This window comes from Macaca fascicularis, chromosome 4 (genome assembly GCF_037993035.2).
Source record: "Macaca fascicularis isolate 582-1 chromosome 4, T2T-MFA8v1.1".
Taxonomy (NCBI): Eukaryota; Metazoa; Chordata; class Mammalia; order Primates; family Cercopithecidae; genus Macaca; species Macaca fascicularis.
In genome coordinates this window covers 3,691,616-3,709,984 of record NC_088378.1, presented here as the reverse complement: position 1 = coordinate 3,709,984, position 18,369 = coordinate 3,691,616, and the positions used below count along the sequence as shown (strand labels likewise).

General features: G+C 46.4%; 1 protein-coding gene across 8 annotated transcripts in view; it reads left to right on the top strand.

Moving 5' to 3' along the window:
- UNC93A (unc-93 homolog A) overlaps positions 1-18,369 on the top strand; it is a 67,135-nt gene that overhangs the window by 28,262 nt on the left and 20,504 nt on the right. For 4 of the 8 annotated variants that reach the window (XM_065543159.1, XM_074038990.1, XM_065543157.1 and 1 more), the window contains 5 exons: positions 8,171-8,308; positions 9,839-10,020; positions 10,999-11,228; positions 11,723-11,848; positions 17,287-17,501. In XM_065543159.1, the coding sequence (XP_065399231.1) occupies positions 8,204-8,308; positions 9,839-10,020; positions 10,999-11,228; positions 11,723-11,848; positions 17,287-17,501 (858 nt within the window). In that variant the 5' untranslated portion in view covers positions 8,171-8,203. Of the gene's footprint in view, positions 1-8,102; positions 8,309-9,838; positions 10,021-10,998; positions 11,229-11,722; positions 11,849-16,076; positions 16,243-17,286; positions 17,502-18,369 lie in introns of those variants that run through there. The other 4 variants (XM_074038992.1, XM_074038991.1, XR_012434385.1 and 1 more) reach the window with 3 other exon arrangements.

Here is an 18,369-nt window from a genome sequence, read left to right as displayed (position 1 = left end):
ATTGGGAGCAGGTTCTCCCGATACAGGACAAGCCTCAGACAAAACTCCTCAGACACCAAGTTAAAGAAGGAAGGGGTTTATTCAACCAGGGACATCGGCAAGACTTCTGTCTCAAGAGCCAAGCTCCCTGAGTGGACAATTCCTGTCCCTTTTAGGGGCTCACAACTCTAAGGGGGTGCATGTGAGAGGGTCATGATTGATTGAGCAAGCAGGAGGTACGTGACTGGGGGCTGCATGCACCAGTAATTAGATCAGAAAAAAACAAGATAGGGATTTTACAGTGCATTTCTCTACAATGCCTGTAATCTATAGATAACAGAACCAATTAGGTCAGGGGTCGATCTTTAACTACCAGGCCCAGGGTGCGGTGCTGGGCTGTCTGCCTGTGGATTTCAGTTCTGCCTTTTAGTTTTTACTTCTTCTTTCTTTGGAGGTAGAAATTGGGCATACAACGATACGAGGGGTGGTCTCCTCCCTTATTCCCCCCTTTTGAGACTCTCACTCATTTTATTAGTAGGAGTTCTCACTTTAATTTTCACTACCCATGTCTTCTTGCAAGACAGATCGATAGTGATTCATATGGTACACTTGTGCATTATGGTGAACTAAGGTGGCGCTGAAGCTTTTTATCATTCGAAGAAGTACAGGTAGCAAACAAGGGAGCAGTAAGTAGGTTCCTGTTACTATTATAACTCTTATTATAGGAATTTTAAATTCTCCTAGTGCTGGGAGCCATTTTCTAAACATGGACCTAGAATCCAATCTATGCCACACTTGCACAGGCACATGGGCCAGTTTTGTCATATCTCTAACCATGTCTTCAACTACTTGCCCTTGATTATCTATGTGTAGGCAGCAATTAGTAAGGTTAAGTTTCCTACAGATCTCTCCTTCAGCTGCTAGCAAGTAGTTGAGAGCTAATCTATTTTGATAGATAGCATTTGTCATCTGAGTTTCTTGCTGGGCCAGAATAGTCAAGACTCTGCCAGTTTTATTAGTGATTATTTTTAAGACAGCTTGTAACTGTATGATTCGGTTGATCATGTAAATGGGGGTCTGGTATCCCTGTGAGCCATCTTGTGCTTACCCTGTGAGCCATCTTGTGCCTAAGTAGCAGGCCTATAATATTGTATGATTCTCTCTAGGGGCCATTTATCATTTTTTCAATTTCTTATAGCTATGCTTCTCTTTTTGTGGGAAGCATAGACAGGGAAGCACAGGAGTTCACCTGCTTTTATGGGCAGTAGGAAGAAAGATGGTATAATAGTGCCAATAACACAACTACCTGCCCACTGGTCAGGTAATTTGGCATAAGCTTTATGCCCACATATCCAGTATAATCCACTGGGGAATGTCCAGTCCCAGTGGGACTCTGGGTGGGTCCACATGGTTTGCAACTTTGGGAATTATGACTGTTTTTGTGGTACCATTGTACAGTTTCTGTCTCAGACAACTAAGTCGTCCTACGGGGTGAGTGAGTTCTTTTCTTTCTCTAGCTATGCAATATTGTCCAGTAATTGAGGCTTTTAGGACCCAGAAATTATCAGGGTGATTCTTTTGAGCTGGGAATTCATCAGGAACTGGATCTGTAGGTACTAATTCTCAGGCTTCCTATGGCCATTGTTCTCTTATTACCGTTCTGCCACATACATAACATGAAGTGACATTGAGAGACTGGGCTACATGCTCGGCTAATTGCAAAAACAAATTTCTTGTTTATCCTGGAATTTCTGGTACTGGCACATTTAGTTCATCATAGAAAGTTTGAAACACTGGCTCAGGAGAGCGTTTGTAAACTTCTCCTCGAACCAAGATATTTACTCGAGGAGCCAGTCTGGCTCCGTCAATTCCTAAGGTCACACATTGCTCTTTTTTCCAGCGAGGATCAAGGGGATTGGTTATTACTAGCTCTAAGGGGTTACATTGTCCCTTAGTATGGGAAGGGCCATTTTTTCCTTTCTGAAGGTGGACTGGATCCTTTTCATTATTTTTTTTTCTTTTATCCAAGTGGCCTAAATGACACAAGACCAGTATTTACATTTATTTCCACACAGTCTTAATTTATGACAGATGTACTTATTTTCTGCCATATTCCCTCTTTTCTAATTAAGAAAAACACACCTTATTCCTAACTTATTACTAGTAATGACAGCACAGGCATCAAATTTTAAGGTGACTTGTTTGGGCACCCCTTTTTCTTCTGTTTTGGCTAACACTTTACTTGTATCGTTTATGAGCCCCCACCAGTCCTCAGTCCTTAATCTTATTTTAAAAACTGTGGTCATGGGAGGCCCAGATGGGTCATAACACACATCAGGTTGGTCCTTTCCTGGGCTACATACCTTGTATAGAATAAGATTATACAAACAAGTTCTTTTTAGAGCTCCAGTATACTTATAATAACCGTAAAATAATAGGACCGTAGCAACCTTTTGTCCTATCTCAGTGACTTGATGTATACACTGAGAACAGCTCTCAGTCTGAGGAAGGTCAGCTGAAGTCCTTACTGTACAAGTCCAAATTTTAAGGAAAATGAGTCCTGTGATGAGTTTCCTCATGCTTCAGTTGTGTGTGGACCAGTCAGCTTCCGGGTGAGACTGGAGAAGGGCTTGTCGTCTTCTTCAGAGTCACTTGGCAGGGGTTGGTGAAGCTGCTCCCGACCACATACCGCTCACAGTCTACTGATGTTTAAGGATGGTCTCGGAGGTCGGGCCTGCTAGAATAAACTGAGTCCAACACCTCTACACAGTTATGTTCAACTGGGCTCTCTGATACCAGGAGCAAGGTGGTAAGGTTTAGGGTTTTGCAAACTTCAGTGGTTATGTGGAGATTTTCACATAGCAAGCTTTGGTACTTGGTTGATCTAACATTTGTTAACCAATGATGTCCTTTGGTATTTATTAAAGTTACCACAGCATGGGGGGCCTTTATATTCAGGTTTTGCCTAAGGGTTAGTTTATCTGCTTCTTGTGCTAACAGGGCCATTACCGCTAGGTCCCTTAGACCTGGGGGCCGACCTTTGGAAACCCTGTCTAGTTGTTTTGGAAGATAGGCCACTGTCCTTGGCCAGGCCCCACAGTCTGGGTTAAAACTCCAACTGCCATTTTTTCTCTTTCTGACACACAGAGTGTGAAGAGTTTTGTCAGGTCAGGTAGCCTCAGGGCTGGGGCCGACATGAGTTTTTCTTTTAACTCATGAAAATCTCATTGCTGTTGGTTATAACAGATGTAGTTTGTCTAATCTACATTTTTATTAACTGTCACCTACTAAAATATTGACTCAAATCCTGCAGCTATTTGATTTCAAGCTTTAAATTGATCTGGTATTCTACGTGGGGCTCCAATTGCATCTAAAGAGACATGAGAGTTGAAAGACCCATAAGGGGCTTCTCTCACTTTATGATGTCTAATTATTTTTTTCCTTCTGGTTGATGAAATGCCAGGGTGAAAGGGATAGTCAATTGAACTGAAGTACAAGTGTCACTCCAGCTATTCAGCAGAGTGCCTAGTAAAGGTCCACCATAATACCACCACACATCCGCTCAGGGATGAACAAGGGCTGACTGATTGATAAGCTCTTAAAAATTCTTAAGCTCATCGCATCCTTTCAGGTCTCCAAGGAACGCTAAGTTTCCTCGCTGCTGTGAGAGACATGAAGTGAACTTAGTGTTGGGAGATGGAAGCTGGATGGTCCTCGGGGGCTGACCCGCAGGGACTTTGGGGTATAGCAGAGAGAGCTTGGCATGACTTATTACTCCAGGCAGTAGAATCCTGGAAAAGAGCTATCATGCAGCCTACGCCTGGTCGACTGGAGGACCACCTTAGTGGAAGGGGGACAAAATGTGCACAAGCATAACAATTGCTTTTGTTTAATGTGCAGATGGAATATTTGATCCATTTTAACCAGGCATTTGCATCTTGGTATCCTGTCTTAATGGCTAAAGTTTGTTTTAAGTCTTTAACTTCTATGATCCTCTAGTAAAATGAATGTATGGTTTTAGGGAAATTACAAAAACCAGTTGGGGTAGTCCATCCTTGCTCTGTAGTGGTCCACAGAACGTTGGGCCAACTAAGGTATGAAAGCTCTACATCGGGGGGCAACACTCCTGGTTGGCATTGGGGTCTTTATCAAAATGTCCCCGGATTAAATTGTCCTAGTTTACTAATGTCTAGTCTGAGGAGAGTCAGGAAGGACAGAATTACTTTTCTGAAGTAGAAAGCTGTCTTTGACTTGCAAGTCCTCACAGGGTATAACAAGGCAAGCATTAAATTCAATAGTTTGAGAGGAAATTGACTTGGTTATATTAATAACTAGATGGTCAACAACAGAACAAGGAAAGAAGAAAGAGTAATAGAACAGATTAAAAGAGTTAAATTTTTCTTAGCTTAGGTTGGTAGGGTTTTCCCTTGGGACTGTGGCCCACGACTCTGGAGTGGGTGGTGCTTCTGGTTGTATTAATAACTAGATGGCCAGCAGTAGAACAAGGAAAGAAGAAAGAGTAATAGAATAGATTAAAAGAGTTAAATTTTTCTTAGCTTTAGTTTGGTAGGGTTTTCCCTTGGGACTATGACCCACGACTCTGGAGGAGGTGGCACTTTCTTGACACAGGTGTGATGAGTCCATCCCTTTTTTGCTGTGTGAACAGCAGTCTTGGTGGTTAGCAGCACAAGGTAAGGTCCTTCCCAGGCTGGCTCAAGTTTTTCTTCTTTCCACCTTTCGATGAGAACGTGATCTTCAGGCTGGTGCTGGTTTACTGGAAATTCTCGGGGTGGTACATGTGCTAAAGACTTCAACTTTTTTTTTTTTTTTTTTTTTTTTGCGAGAAAGCAAAGTGGAAGAAAAACCAAGTATATAATTTTTAGAAATTGACCTTTTGTTTTAAATGTGGAGACATTGGCAGTGAACTTTATAGTCTTTAGTGCCTTTTTACTGAGAAATTTCCTTTAGCACCTGTTTTTATTAGTTTTTAAACCAAAGAAAACCAAGTACCATTTTACATTTAACAATGCTTCTCGTATGATTTTTATACCAGATAAGCTAAATTTTATCTTTATATTAGTGTTATTAATGTTAAACCTAATTTTAATAAAACCTTGTAGACATATTTACTTAATTTTTAACGTTTGACCATAAGGTAAGATTTTATAGAGTCTTTTTAACCTTTTATAATTTTTGCTAAAAAGCAGGTTGGTGCCTTAAGAAAAACCTGTTATGTTTTAATGTCCAGTTCACAGAAAAACTGAATGATACTTCTGTAACTTTAGCCAATATGTTTACACAAAGAATGTTCTTTACCATTAACATTTTAAAACTTGCTTAAACCTTCAAAACAATAATTTTTTTTAACTTTTTAATGTAGGTAAAAAATGTACATTCTTATGCCTCCTTATAATCCTTTCACCAAAGGTATACTTATCTTTTCTTATACCTCTTGCACATAAATTGTTTTTTTTTCAATAGTTTTACATTCAGGAGGCCTAGTTACTTTTAAATTATACAATATTTTTTACATAAATTCTTTTTTCAACACACTTTTTTTTTTCTCTCATGACTTTTACAGGCAATTTTTTGACATGCCTTAACTTTCTGACTTATTACAAACATTTCTTTCTTTAAATAACCAGTTAATTTATTTCAGGACAAGAATTTACCATATAACACTCTTTCTATATAAATTCCTCCCCCTTTTCTCCCTTTCTTTTTCGAAGATGAGAATCATTTTTTTTTTCCAAGGTGAACTTTTTTTGTGTGTGTCTGTGGACTAGACTGTCTAAAGGCCACAAGAATAGAATTACTATAATATATGTTACGCTGTTAACTTTTGCCAACTTTACTTTTGTTGAAAACCTTGTAAGTTTGGGATTTTAATTATCCTTTGCTATTCATAAGACCTTGTTTTTTCCAATTTAGAATTGGTATAATGGCTTTTAAAGGAATAGGGTACACTTTTTTTTTTCTTAACTACTTGTGTATCTCTCTCTCTCTCTTTCTTTCTCTTTTTGACTTTGTCTCTCTCTCTTTGACTTTCCTTTTGCCTCTGTCTCTTCCTCTCTCTCTCTGCCTCTGTCTTTCTCTCTCTCTCTCTCCTTGACTCCCTCTTTGTCTGTCTCTTCCTCTCTGTCTCTTCGTCTCTCTCTCTCTTTGCCTCTTTTCCTCTGTCTCTTTCCTTTCTCTCTCTCTGCTGGTCTTTCCTTGCCTCTGCTGGCCGCTTACGCTGCTGATCTCTCAACCACCGTGTGTTAGGGGCAGGGGATCTAAAACAAGCTGGTCTGGGTTCCCTGGCTTACAGGTTACCTCGTGCCATATCTTTGAAACAAGGGACCTGTCCAGGCTTCCTTCTAATGGCCAACCTACCTCTAATGCTGGCCAGTCTATCTTACACAACGTTTTAAGTTTTCCTGGTGTCATAGTACTCCATAGTCTCCCTTAAATCCTTTTTTTGAAAATTTTCAACATAGTTCCTAGTGGGGTGGGCTTACTTTGTGCCTCACCCATGTTTCCTCTAGACAAAACACCACGCTTACACCACATGCACACCACAAAACAAAGAATGGGTAAAAAGGGTGCACACACACTTTTGTAGTTTACACCAAACCAAAATCAAAACCAAAATCAGAGTATCAAGAAATCCAAACCAGGTCAAAACCAAAACCAAAGTATCAAGCAATCCAAGTCAAGTCAAAAACAAAAACCAAAGTGCCAGTACAGGCACACCATGGGTGATCAGGCCACGCTTCCACTCAAATGGAGTGGGCAAGTTCCCAAGCCCAATCCTGTCAAGCAATTCAAACCAAGTCAAAACCAAAACCCAAGTGCCAATAAAGGCACGCTGTGGGTGATCAGGCCACGCTTCCACTCAAATGGAGTGGGCAAGTTTCAAAGACTAGTCTTACCAAGTTTTAGATGTCCAGACTCCAAATGTGTGTTCCTTCCCGGTGTTCAGACACTGCGTTGATCCTCCATGGGGGCCTGCCACACACTGCTCTGGCGAGGCGTCCCACTGGGGCAAATGCCTAGCGGGGAGCACTCTCAGGATCCGTGTCACTTGGGCTGGTCGGAGTCCCCCGCAGGGATGTTCCACAGGGCAGGCTTGAGCTGCCTCTACCATCTGCCATTCACCTCGCTTCCCAGTCAGGGAACCAAGAAATGTAGCAGGACAAGCCACAGACAAAACTCCTCGGACACTGAGTTAAAGAAGGAAGGGGTTTATTCAGCCGGGGGCATCGGCAAGACTTCTGTCTCAAGAGCCGAGCTCCTCGGATGAGCAATTCCTGTCCCTTTTAAGAGCTCACAACTCTAAGGGGGTGCGTGTGAGAGGGTTGTGATTGATTGAGCAAACAGGGGATACGTGACTGGGGGCTGCATGCACTGGTAATTAGATCGGAACAAAGCAGGATAGGGATTTTCACAGTGCCTTTCTATGCAATGCCTGTAATCTATAGATAACATAACCAATTAGGTCAGGGGTCAATCTTTAACTACCAGGCCCAGGATGTGGCGCCGGGCTGTCTGCCTGTGGATTTCATTTCTGCCTTTAGGTTTTACTTCTTTCTTTGGAGGCAGAAATTGGGCACAAGATGGTATGAGGGGTGGTCTCCTCCCTTATCCTCATGTAAGTTTTTTGTCTTTTAATAATTGCCGTACGGTGTTGTGAAACCATACAGTCTTTGCAATACGAAGACTTTGGCCCCAGGATCTTATAATCACATTAGCACTTCTTCAGAAGTTGAACTATGTATCTTGAAGTTGACATTTATGCCTTGTTCTTTAAGACTGAAGTTCACATTCTGCACCACTGACAATTTCTGACAGTTTCTTGTACTGTGAAATGTTCTATCTATTCTATACATGTATAAAAAGTGAAATGTATCACTTTACCATCTGGACCATGTCTGTTAGAATTTAACAGGAAAAAAGCACCATTACCTAGAGGCTGGTAAGAGTCATGATCTTTTGCCCCATAGAAAGTGGATGTTGCAGATCACAGAGAAGGTGAATGAGTAGCAGCGCTCCCTTGTGCTTCATGGGGTCAGTGATAACCAAGTTCATTAACGAGTGACAGGCTTAATGACTAACACACCTCTAACATTCTCCTCTAGCTCAGATGAAAGAGAGAATGGGACTTCTTGGTACTGACTGTTTTTCCTGTTCCTCAATTGGTTTCTTTTAGGGAGCTACACATTTACTTGCCCACTGATGATTGATGTTTTCAGCCAGCATGATGGACAGAAGTCTAAGGAACGTCCTTGTTGTTTCCTTTGGGTTCCTGCTTCTCTTTACAGCCTATGGAGGTCTGCAGAGCCTGCAGGTATGTGTCCAGTCAAGTTACCTGAACTTCTTGGCCTCCAAGAATCCCCATGGTCACAGACAATAATGAATTGGAAATTTGAAAAATCTAATTCACCTGGTGTTTCTTTTTCACTGCACACCAAATCCTCTAAAACAAACAGTGGTTCTCAGATGCAGTCCTCCAGTGAGCAGTTCCCACTCTCATCTCAATAGGATTGGACAACAATGAAGTGTGCGTTGCTCTTGGAGAGCTCTGGACAGCAGGGGTCTTGGGATCGTGATTTGTTGGGACATTCTTTGCCTTTGGGTGGTTAAAAGGAGACACAGGAAAAGTCATTGTGAATATGATTGCATGCCCTTGGCTTTGTGGTTAGGGGCAGCCATGTGAATTTATCAAATATCACTAGACCTTATAGATTCCAAGCTTACTCTAAGCAAAACTGTGAACTTTGACAACATGGTCTCTCTATACTTTGAGCTCTTTACGTCATGCTCTCCGGGACAGCTGTCTCTGCTAGTCAGGACTGGCGTGAGCAACACAGAGTGTTCAGATAGAAGTGACTCAGGAATGACTGTGCCCCAGCATGCCTAGGAGCTCAACCCACCTCTCTCCAAGAACCCCAAGGCTTCCACGCGGTTGGCTTCGCTCTCAGGCCCCAACAAGGCACATGCATCCCCAGACTCCCTCCTCAGAGCTCAGCAGCCCCAGTGAGAAGACAGGGCCTCATTCCAGAGAGTTCTCATGAGTCCTCACCCTGGTCTGGACTAGGTCCCCTCATCCAAGGACCAAGGATGCTCTTTTGTGGCACCTCCCCTGCAGCTGCCACCTCCTCTCACCCTTTCTGGCTGCAGGCCTCCAAGTTCTCATTCAGCTCTCATCTTGGAGGTCACCTCCTCCCCACCCTGCCCTGAAGCCAGGGTTGGGGTGGGGCACCCAGCACCCTCATGGCAGCGTGTGCCTGCCCATGTCATCTCCACCAGTGGCAGCAGCCTGCAGTTTCCAGGACACAAGGGCCACGTCTCTGGTCCATCCTCGAACCTCAGACAGTGACAGGCACTCAGAGGTGGGCGATGGATATTTGTTGAAGGGAGAAATCATTCATGCACACTCACTTGCTTCATATCCTTGGGGCCTCCCCATGGGCTGAAGGACCCCTTCCATTCCCCGGGAGCATGCAGGCCCCTCACAGACCGATTCTGGCAGAGTCTCCAGCCCCGTCCTGCCACACTGTCCTGTTCTCAGCTGAGATTCAGGCAGGCGTCCACAGAGGTGTGAGCAGCTCTCACAGCCATCCAGCCTCAGCACAAGCACTCACAGGGGTGCCGGGCCTTCCCTCCCTGATGTTTAGACACACTAACTGCTTTATTCCAAATTCACCTGTACTTTCCTCCCACCAGCTGCAGAGGAGGCTCCCAGGGCAGCAAGCCTGTGGCTGGCGGTTCCTGGGAGCTGTGGCGGCCTCTAGCCTGGGGGACACTGAGGACCTGCTGGTGCCTCATCCCACTGTGTCCATCCCGTGCTCTGACAGGGCTGGCTTTGTTCCCACAGAGCAGCCTGTACAGCGAGGAGGGCCTGGGTGTGACAGCGCTCAGCACCCTCTATGGAGGCATGCTCCTGTCTTCCATGTTCCTCCCACCGCTCCTCATTGAGAGGCTGGGCTGCAAGGGGACCATCATCCTCTCCATGTGTGGCTACGTGGCCTTCTCCGTGGGCAACTTTTTCGCCAGCTGGTACGCAGCCCCCACCCCCTGCCCACTCCACCCTGGCCGTTCCCCACGCTAGGGACGTTCACTCTGCACACGACTTGCATTTGCGCCTGATTACTGTTCACTGCAGGCATTTTAAAAGGAGCTCTGCTGCCCCCGCACCCCCACCTCGCTTTGGTAACAGACGGTGCTGGGCTTCCTTACTGTTTTCTCACCAAGGCTCCTCTGTGCCCCCCACTGCTTCCATCTCCTCCTTCCAATCCCTGATGCTGGCCTCTCCCTGGGATCTGTTCTGATCCTCAGCTCCCCTGGCTGGGCGAGGGTTCCAGTAACACAGGGGACTCTAACTCCAATGCAGAGGGTGAGTCTCGTGGGCACCTAGGCAGATGTCACCAATGGACCAAAAGCTGCACCTTGCCCACCATTAGGAAGTGGGTATGGCCAGGGCAGGTCACAGGGATGGGAGGTCACCCTGCTCCCTGGTGACTTGGACCACAGAGACCGAGCTCTGAGGGCTTTGGACTGCACCCCAGGCCCCAGGAACACAGCCATGGAGCATCTTCCAGGGACGCTGGTTGTGACCCAGGACATGCTGCTGATGACGGCTGCATGTCCTTCTTCCCGGTAGCTGCAGAGTCTCACACAGCACCCTGCCACCAAGGCCTGAGCCGGTCACTTGGTCTTTTTAACTGAGGCTGTCCCTCGGCCTTCTTTGTTCTCCTCATCTTGTTGTTTGTGGTTGCATCCAATACAAGGAGCCTCACTGGCCTTCAATTTCACTTTTGCAAATCAATCTGAGCTGGAAAATGCACTGATTTTGCTCATTTATCTGAGTCTAATGGTGAATCCATCCATCCAACCAGCAATACCCATTACCATGCTTGCAATGGACCAGGCGGCATTTCCTTCTCCCAGAAAGACTAAAGAACCGCAGGGACATGGGTGCAATGAGCTTGTGTCTCCTGTCACAGGCGGTGCTGTGGGTCGGCCTTTTACCCACAGGTACACTTTGATCCCCACCTCCATACTGCTAGGGCTCGGGGCCGCCCCGCTGTGGTCTGCGCAGAGCACATACCTCACGATCATGGGAAACACACATGCAAAGAAGGCGGGAAAGCACGGCAAAGACGTGGTGAACCAGTATTTCGGCATCTTCTTCCTCATATTCCAGTCATCTGGTGTGTGGGGCAACTTGATCTCATCGCTGGTATTTGGCCAGACTCCCAGCCAAGGTAAAATTCTAATTCAAATTCTATTCTTTTAAGAGATCACAGAACTAACATTAGTTTTCAAAAACAGAAAAGTTGTGAAATCACCTGTCCGAAGTCATGGAGTTGGTAACGGATAAATCTGAAAGAGAATCCAGCATTCATGGCACCCAATCTCATGTACTTTTTTCTTTTTGACTAGTTTTGAAAACTTGAAAAATTTTAATTGTGTCAGAAAAGTAGTATAACAGGTAAGCAGCACTTTTCCAAGTTTATTCTTCCCTGAATCTTTGCGGAACACTAATAGGATTTTCCACCTCCCAAAGTGTCTTAAATGGAGTCTAGGGTCATGTGCTTAGGGGTAAATCTATTTTGACACACTGGGTCTTTCCACGTGACCTGTAGTGATGCCTCCCTGCAGGTGTCCATCCTTTCCACCGTCACTTTCATTCCTCAAGAACCTACATCTCATCATATTTGCGGTCATCTCATGCCTCCCATCTGCTCTGACTTCACAGAGGCCCTCCCAGAAGAGCAGCTCATGTCCTGTGGGGCCAGTGACTGCCTGATGGCCACCGCAACCACCAACAGCACCCAGAGGCCCTCCCAGCAGCTGGTCTACACCCTGCTGGGCATCTACACCGGTACGTGCTCCACCAGCCCAGGGCAGGGTCCCCAGCAAAGCAGAGCCACACCTCCTTCCTGGGCTGACAAAGACCATCTCCCCCAATATAGAAGGAATCTCTCTTCTTCTGAAACATCCTTGCAAAATGTATTGGTCTGGATTACATGCAGGCAGTGTTCTTATGAATCAAATGCAGTACACCCGTGCTGTCTAACAGAGGATCCTGGGGTGATGAGATTGTTATACATCTCCAGAGCCCAACACAGTAGCCGTTAACCACTGTGGTTGTTTACATCTTAACTGATTAAAGTCTCAGTTCCTAAGTCTCCCAGCCACACTGCAAGTGCCCAGCAGTACAGGGGGCTGGTGGCTACTACAACAGAGAACTTGGTGGCCGGCTAGGGCACTGGGGTTGACTGTTTGTGTTTCAGCTGTGGCCAAGGACCCTGAACATCCATAATTGCTATAAACCACCTTTTTTTTTTTTTCTGAGAAATGTACTGAATACCTTCTGTGGAAAGGCTAGAGGGGCAAGTGCTCCCAAGTGCTGGTTGCATCTTAGCTGGAGACGTTGCAAGCTCATGGTGAAACGGCTGCCCAGAGGAAGTTAATTGTCATGACAAGGCTCATTCTTAGAAGTTCATTTTAATAGAGAATGTTATGTTAATAGTTTCATATGTGACTTTAGTGTTATAGTGAAAGGTTTATTACAACTTTGAAGGAGACACATTTAGAGAGTTTTAAAAACTATTTTGTAAAGAATTTAAATATATTCTTTTTTTGGCCAGGCATGGTGGCTCACACCTGTAATCTCAGCACTTTTGGAGGCTGAGGCGGGCAGATCACTTGAGGTCAGGAGTTCGAGACCAGCCTGGCCAATACGGTGAAACCCCATTTGCACTAAAAACACAAAATTTAGCTGAGTGAGCATGGTGGCATGCACCTGTTATCCCAGCTACTCGGGAGGCTGAGGCAGGAGAATTGCTTGAACCCGGGAGGAGGAGGTTGCGGTGAGCTGAGATCATGCTGCTGCACTCCAGCCTAGGCAACAGAGAAGACTCTGTCTCAAAATATGTGTATATATATATATACACACACATGTATTTATATATGTGTGTGTATATATATACGTGTATATATATATATATAAAAATACATGTGTGTGTATATATATTCTTTTATATATATATTTATATATAATATATTATATATATTATAACATATATATGTGTATATATATTATAACATGTACTTATATATGTGTATGTATATATATATTCTTTGTCATTCTTGGATTTGGGGATTCATAAAGCCCTTGGAATGGGTCCTCCTTAAAGATCAAAGGTCTAGTACCTGTGAGCTCTGGGAACACCAAGTCCCGCACTCTGCCAGGGTCATAGGTGAGGAGGGTTCATGCGCACTGTAGAGCTTTTCCTTGTGCTGAGATGATGTGCGGCACCACCCCTCAAGTCCCCTCAGGCCACTTCCACATCAGAGGCTCTGAGTGAGCACTTGCAAAGCAATGGCTGGAAGTGGACACAGCATACGGAAGCCATGCTAGGCCTTCTTGGTCCAGACATTCAGATGACTAGAAGCTCGCTTTTAGTAAGACGAGAGCCTAGTGAAGGAAACAGACACACACCCAACCGAGACTCAGTCCAACGGTGTTCTGAGCACAGTTCCCAGCTGAATTGCAGCTGCATCTCCCTGGAGCACCAAGTTTCAGGAAAGCCTCCAAGGGTGGGTGGTCCCTACACTGAGTCTGGACAATGAGCAAGATTGGCCAAGCAGGGAAGTGATGCTAGAGGGCCCTGGAGGCGAGAAGTCCAGGAGGAGCCCTCAGGGCTGGGGACAAGGTGGAGGGGCAGAGATGGGGCACAGGACTAGCTGTGGCCCTCGATGTTGTGCCAAAGGGTCTGGACGAAGGCAGACTTGCCTCCTAGACAGACCCTGTGCCAGCGTGACTTAGAGATGCAGAGGGACAACGGGCAGAGACCCACTAAGGACGGAGTGCTGAGTCCAGAGGAGGGAGCAGGGAGGGGGAGGCAGAGGGGGAGGGGGAGGCAGAGGGGGAGGGGCTGAGAGAGAGGCCAGCAGGGTCCGGGTGGGTTGGACATGGTGTGGGAAAGAGCAAGACAGTCCTGGGGTTGAGAGGACGATGAGCTCAGGCCGGGAACACCTGGCTTGAGGACCCAGAAGGACTCTTGCGTAGTGTCCAATGGCCAGTCTGACGCTGTGCAGGGCTCAGGCCAGAGGCTGATGCAAGTGTGGACGTGGAGGCATCTTCTGAGGTGGTGACTGGAATCGTGACAGGCATGAGGTTCTTAGGGAGAAAAAGCAGAGAAAAGTGTTACAAAGAAGGGAGTGCAGCCGGACCCCTGGTTCAGCAACACTGAGGGCCAGGCGGACAACTGGAGCCTTGGAAGGAGACAGAAAACCAAACCAGGGTCATGGAGCACACCCAGGGTTGCAGAATCAGCTGGGGAGGGGGTTTGAGAGTGTTGAGTGTGGCAGGGCCCCCAGGAGGCTCAGGGAGGAGGCTGGACCAGGCTCTTAGCCAGTGAGCGGCTATTGACGTCTATCACGAGAGCAACCTGGGGAGGGTGCTGGTGTGCAAGGCCCAGATTGAGGGCTTTAGAAGTAAGTGGAAGTTGTGGACAGGGAGTCAGGAGGAGCCACGGTTTGCTCTGGTCTGCAAAGCTCTGCTGACTTGGAATCGTGGTCATGTTTTCCCAGCAGGCCTCTACGTTCCCATCAACATGGTCCCCAGGACCAGCCAGGCCTGTGCTTCCCCCACATTTCCGCTCACCACCTCTTCTACATAGCTGGGAGGCTGGGGGACTCGGGGACATTGAGCTGAGTCAAGACCCTCAGGTCTCCTTCCAGCTCCACCCGTTCCAGTCATGCAGCCACCAACAAAGACATCTCCTATCTATAAAACAATAGAATTTTGGAGTAGGGGCTGGCAGCCTTCCTCTGTGAAGGGCTGACAGCAAATATTTCTACATGTGAAGATCTTTCTGAGGATCATATGGTCCTTGTTGCAACTGCTCAACATTGTCTTTGTAGTGAGAAAAAGCCATAGACCACATGTAAGCAAATGAGCGTGCCTGTGTGCCAATAAAACTTTATTTTCAAAAGCAGGCCATGGGCAGGCTTTGGCTCACACACCATAGTTTGCTGGCCCCTGCTGTAGAGGAACAGCACAGGCTTCTCCGTGGCTTCCAGGCCCTTCATTGCCCTCTGTCCTCCGCAGGTGGCTGCTCCCTGCAGCACCTCCCCTGCAGGGGCACCCCCAGGGTGCTGTCTTGTCACAGCCCCAGCCATTTATGCATCACAGACAGTTCTCGGGTCATGGAATCCCACAGCCTAAGGGAGTCCAAGTCTAGAAGTTACGTATAGCAGAGATCACACACATATAAATGAAGAAGTGGTCTTACTATTGTGATCTTAACAGTCCTGCAGGACCCTATATGTGTCCTTTTCTATAAAGCAAGGCCATATCACCATAAAGAAAAACAAAGCAAGAAAGAAAAATGGACCTAAAAGAACAAGAACACCGTCTCCCTGGGTAACTTTCCCGGGTTTCTGAGCATTCCACTCACAGTCAAATTTCTTGCAAAGAGCCGTTCTCTTTAGAATGTAGGACACAGCTGTGCAGTATCCCCCAATTCATGCCCCACAGAAGGCTCTGAGTCACATGACATCTGGACACACATAATTCTGAACAAAGGGGTGTGGCTTCTGTGTCCATGACCTGCCTCTCCTCCTCCCAAGAGGCTTTCGGGGAGATTGGAGGTCATGTCCTACTGGGCTGCTTGACACTGAAGTCCTGGCCCACAAGATGAGATCGTGGAGAAGGCTCTGCCTTCAGTGAGTGGAGGAAAAATGTGCCTTTTCCACATGGTCTACACACAGTCAGCTCAGGAGGTCGGCTTGGAAGGGGGCCCTGACAGTTGTAAATACCCTATGGACTCCCGTGCAGGCGTGACAACCCGCCAGACCGCATGGTGGCCAGGACAACGCAGAGGAAAATGAAGGGTGACCCAGAAACAACCGTGGCAACAGGAGTCCCGCTTTCATACGGAATTTCACAAACTTCATGAGAATGTGGAATTATCATGAAATGGGAAGGGGAATATGTTTAGCCAAGATAGAAAGTAGGCAGATAACAGAAAGTAAAGCCTAGAAATAAATCTGTGCATTTCTGGGTGGAATCGGGTTAACAATGGTGCTTTCTGAGACAGGTGCTAGGATTCCGCTGTTTCTGCACACAGCTTGGAAGAGAGCTGGCTTTGCAAAACCTCCCAGTTTCAGGAACGCTCAGCTGCCGGGGCACAGTGCTGCAGCAAGCCCACTGCATGGGTCACACAAGGACCCTGATGCTGAGAGAGACAGAAAGCGCTGGATAAGGTTAGTCAGACACAGTAAGATGAGATCATTCCCATCGTCTTCAGAGGAGCAGGGGTCTAAGCTCTTGGAGGTAGAAATGAACCAATCTGAAAGATTCTGGCCCAGAGAGAAGGGAAGGATGGTCGCCAATCTTGAGCAATCTGTGATGCCCCAAATACTGTGTATCATGACCACTGCCAGGTGGGAAAGAAACAGTGGAGATGTAACGATATCACAGAAGGAACTTAGAATCATTAAGGGAATGAAAAGGCTTCCGTGTAAAGTGAGAAACAGCTAAATAAATATCAGTTCTCCATTGACAGAAATTAAGGTAGATCAGATAATAAAGTGGTGGACAGAAATGATGGAGATTTAGTCATCACATTTTGGAATTATGAGAAAGTACAGGATGTTTCCTCATGGATGAAACGAATAGTTAAAATATTTTTTGCATAGATAACCCATTTATATAGTTGAAAATGCAAATCCAGGAGTCTCGCTTGTCCCCATTTCATTTTGTGTGACTTCAGTGACCTGAGGCCAGCTGCAGTCCGAGAACCTTAAGTGGAAAATTCCAGAAATAAATAATTCATAAGGTTTAAGTTGCAGTTGTTCTGAGTAGCGTGATGAAATCTCTTGCTGTCCTGCCCACCATCCCAGGCTGTGACCCTTCCCTCTGTCCAGCATGTCCGCACCATAGACGCTCCCCAGGCTGTAGACTCTCAGTAGCTGCCTCTGTTGTCAGAGTGAAAATATGTGGTGCATGTAGTCTGTCTGAGGTCTCTCCGGAATTTTTTGTATTTTATGCCGGTGAGGACAATACTGACCGATTGTGGCAGGCTTCATGTGAAAGCCGGTAAGTCGTGAGCTAATCAGAGAATCAGCACAATCAAGTGCAACCAAACACCTGAGATCCTTAAGTGTGCCGTGTCTATTGTCACCTGAAATCTAGATCTCAATTAGCCCTCTCTCTCTAGAGGAGGATGAGCGACTGAAAGAAATCCGTGCCAGGCACCCTGCCTCTGGGCCCCCGTGAAAGCTGAAGCCTTTGCTATTTCCTTTCAGGGAGTGGTGTCCTGGCTGTCCTGATGATAGCTGCATTCCTCAAACCCATACGAGATGTTCAACGGGAAAGTGAAGGAGAGAAGAAATCACCACCTTTCTGGTCCACTTTACTGTCGACTTTCAAGCTATATAGGGATAAACGTCTGTGCCTCTTAATTCTACTGCCTCTGTATAGCGGATTGCAGCAAGGATTCCTCTCCAGCGAGTACACAAGGGTATGAATGAAAGTGAGGGCCGGTGGCTCAGGCCATGCGTGGCATGACTGCTTCACCTGTGTCTGTACCTGCAGGACTGCAGTGTGCCAGGCCACCTGCCCAGGGCTGGGGCTGGGGGGAATGGGGTCCTGTGCTCCCAGTGCTACCATAGCTGAGTTTCTGATTCAAGGTCTCGACCTCCAAGTAACTTTCAACTCACTTCTTGTCTCAAGGGAGAACTTCTTGCTTGAACCGTGTCTTCCTGGGGAAGGAGCCAGAGCAAGTGGATGGGCAGCTGCCGCTGACTCACCCCGCAGACACTCATTCGTGTTATCCCTGCCTGGGCCTCACCCTGCACCCTTACTTTAGAGTTTACGTATAGGAAAAGCATTAGGTCCATGAATATCACTGAAATTCCTTATCCCTTTAGTTTTCTTTTTTTTTTTTCTTTCTTTCCTTTTTCTTTTTTTGAGATGGAGTAATGCTCTTGTTGCCCAGGCTAGAGTGCAGTAGTGCCATCTTGGCTCACTGCAACCTCTGCCTCCCAGGTTCAAGTGATTCTCCTGCCTCAGCCTCCTAAGTAGCTGGGATTACAGGCATATGCCACCACGCCCGGGTAATTTGTATTTTTAGTAGAGACAGGATTTCTCCATGTCGGTCAGGTTGGTCTCGAACTCCCAACCTCAGGTGATCCGCCTGCCTCGGCCTCCCAAAGTGCTGGGATTACAGGTGTGAGCCACTGCGTCTGTCACCTCTAGTTTTCAAATCATGCTTCACAATCTAAAAATCGATGTGGCTCTCCAGGCTTCTGCTCCATCCACTCAGGCCACCTTCTCCCCTCAAGGTGAGAGAGGCGGTGCCCCACCTCAGGGCGGGTAAAGAAAGAAGC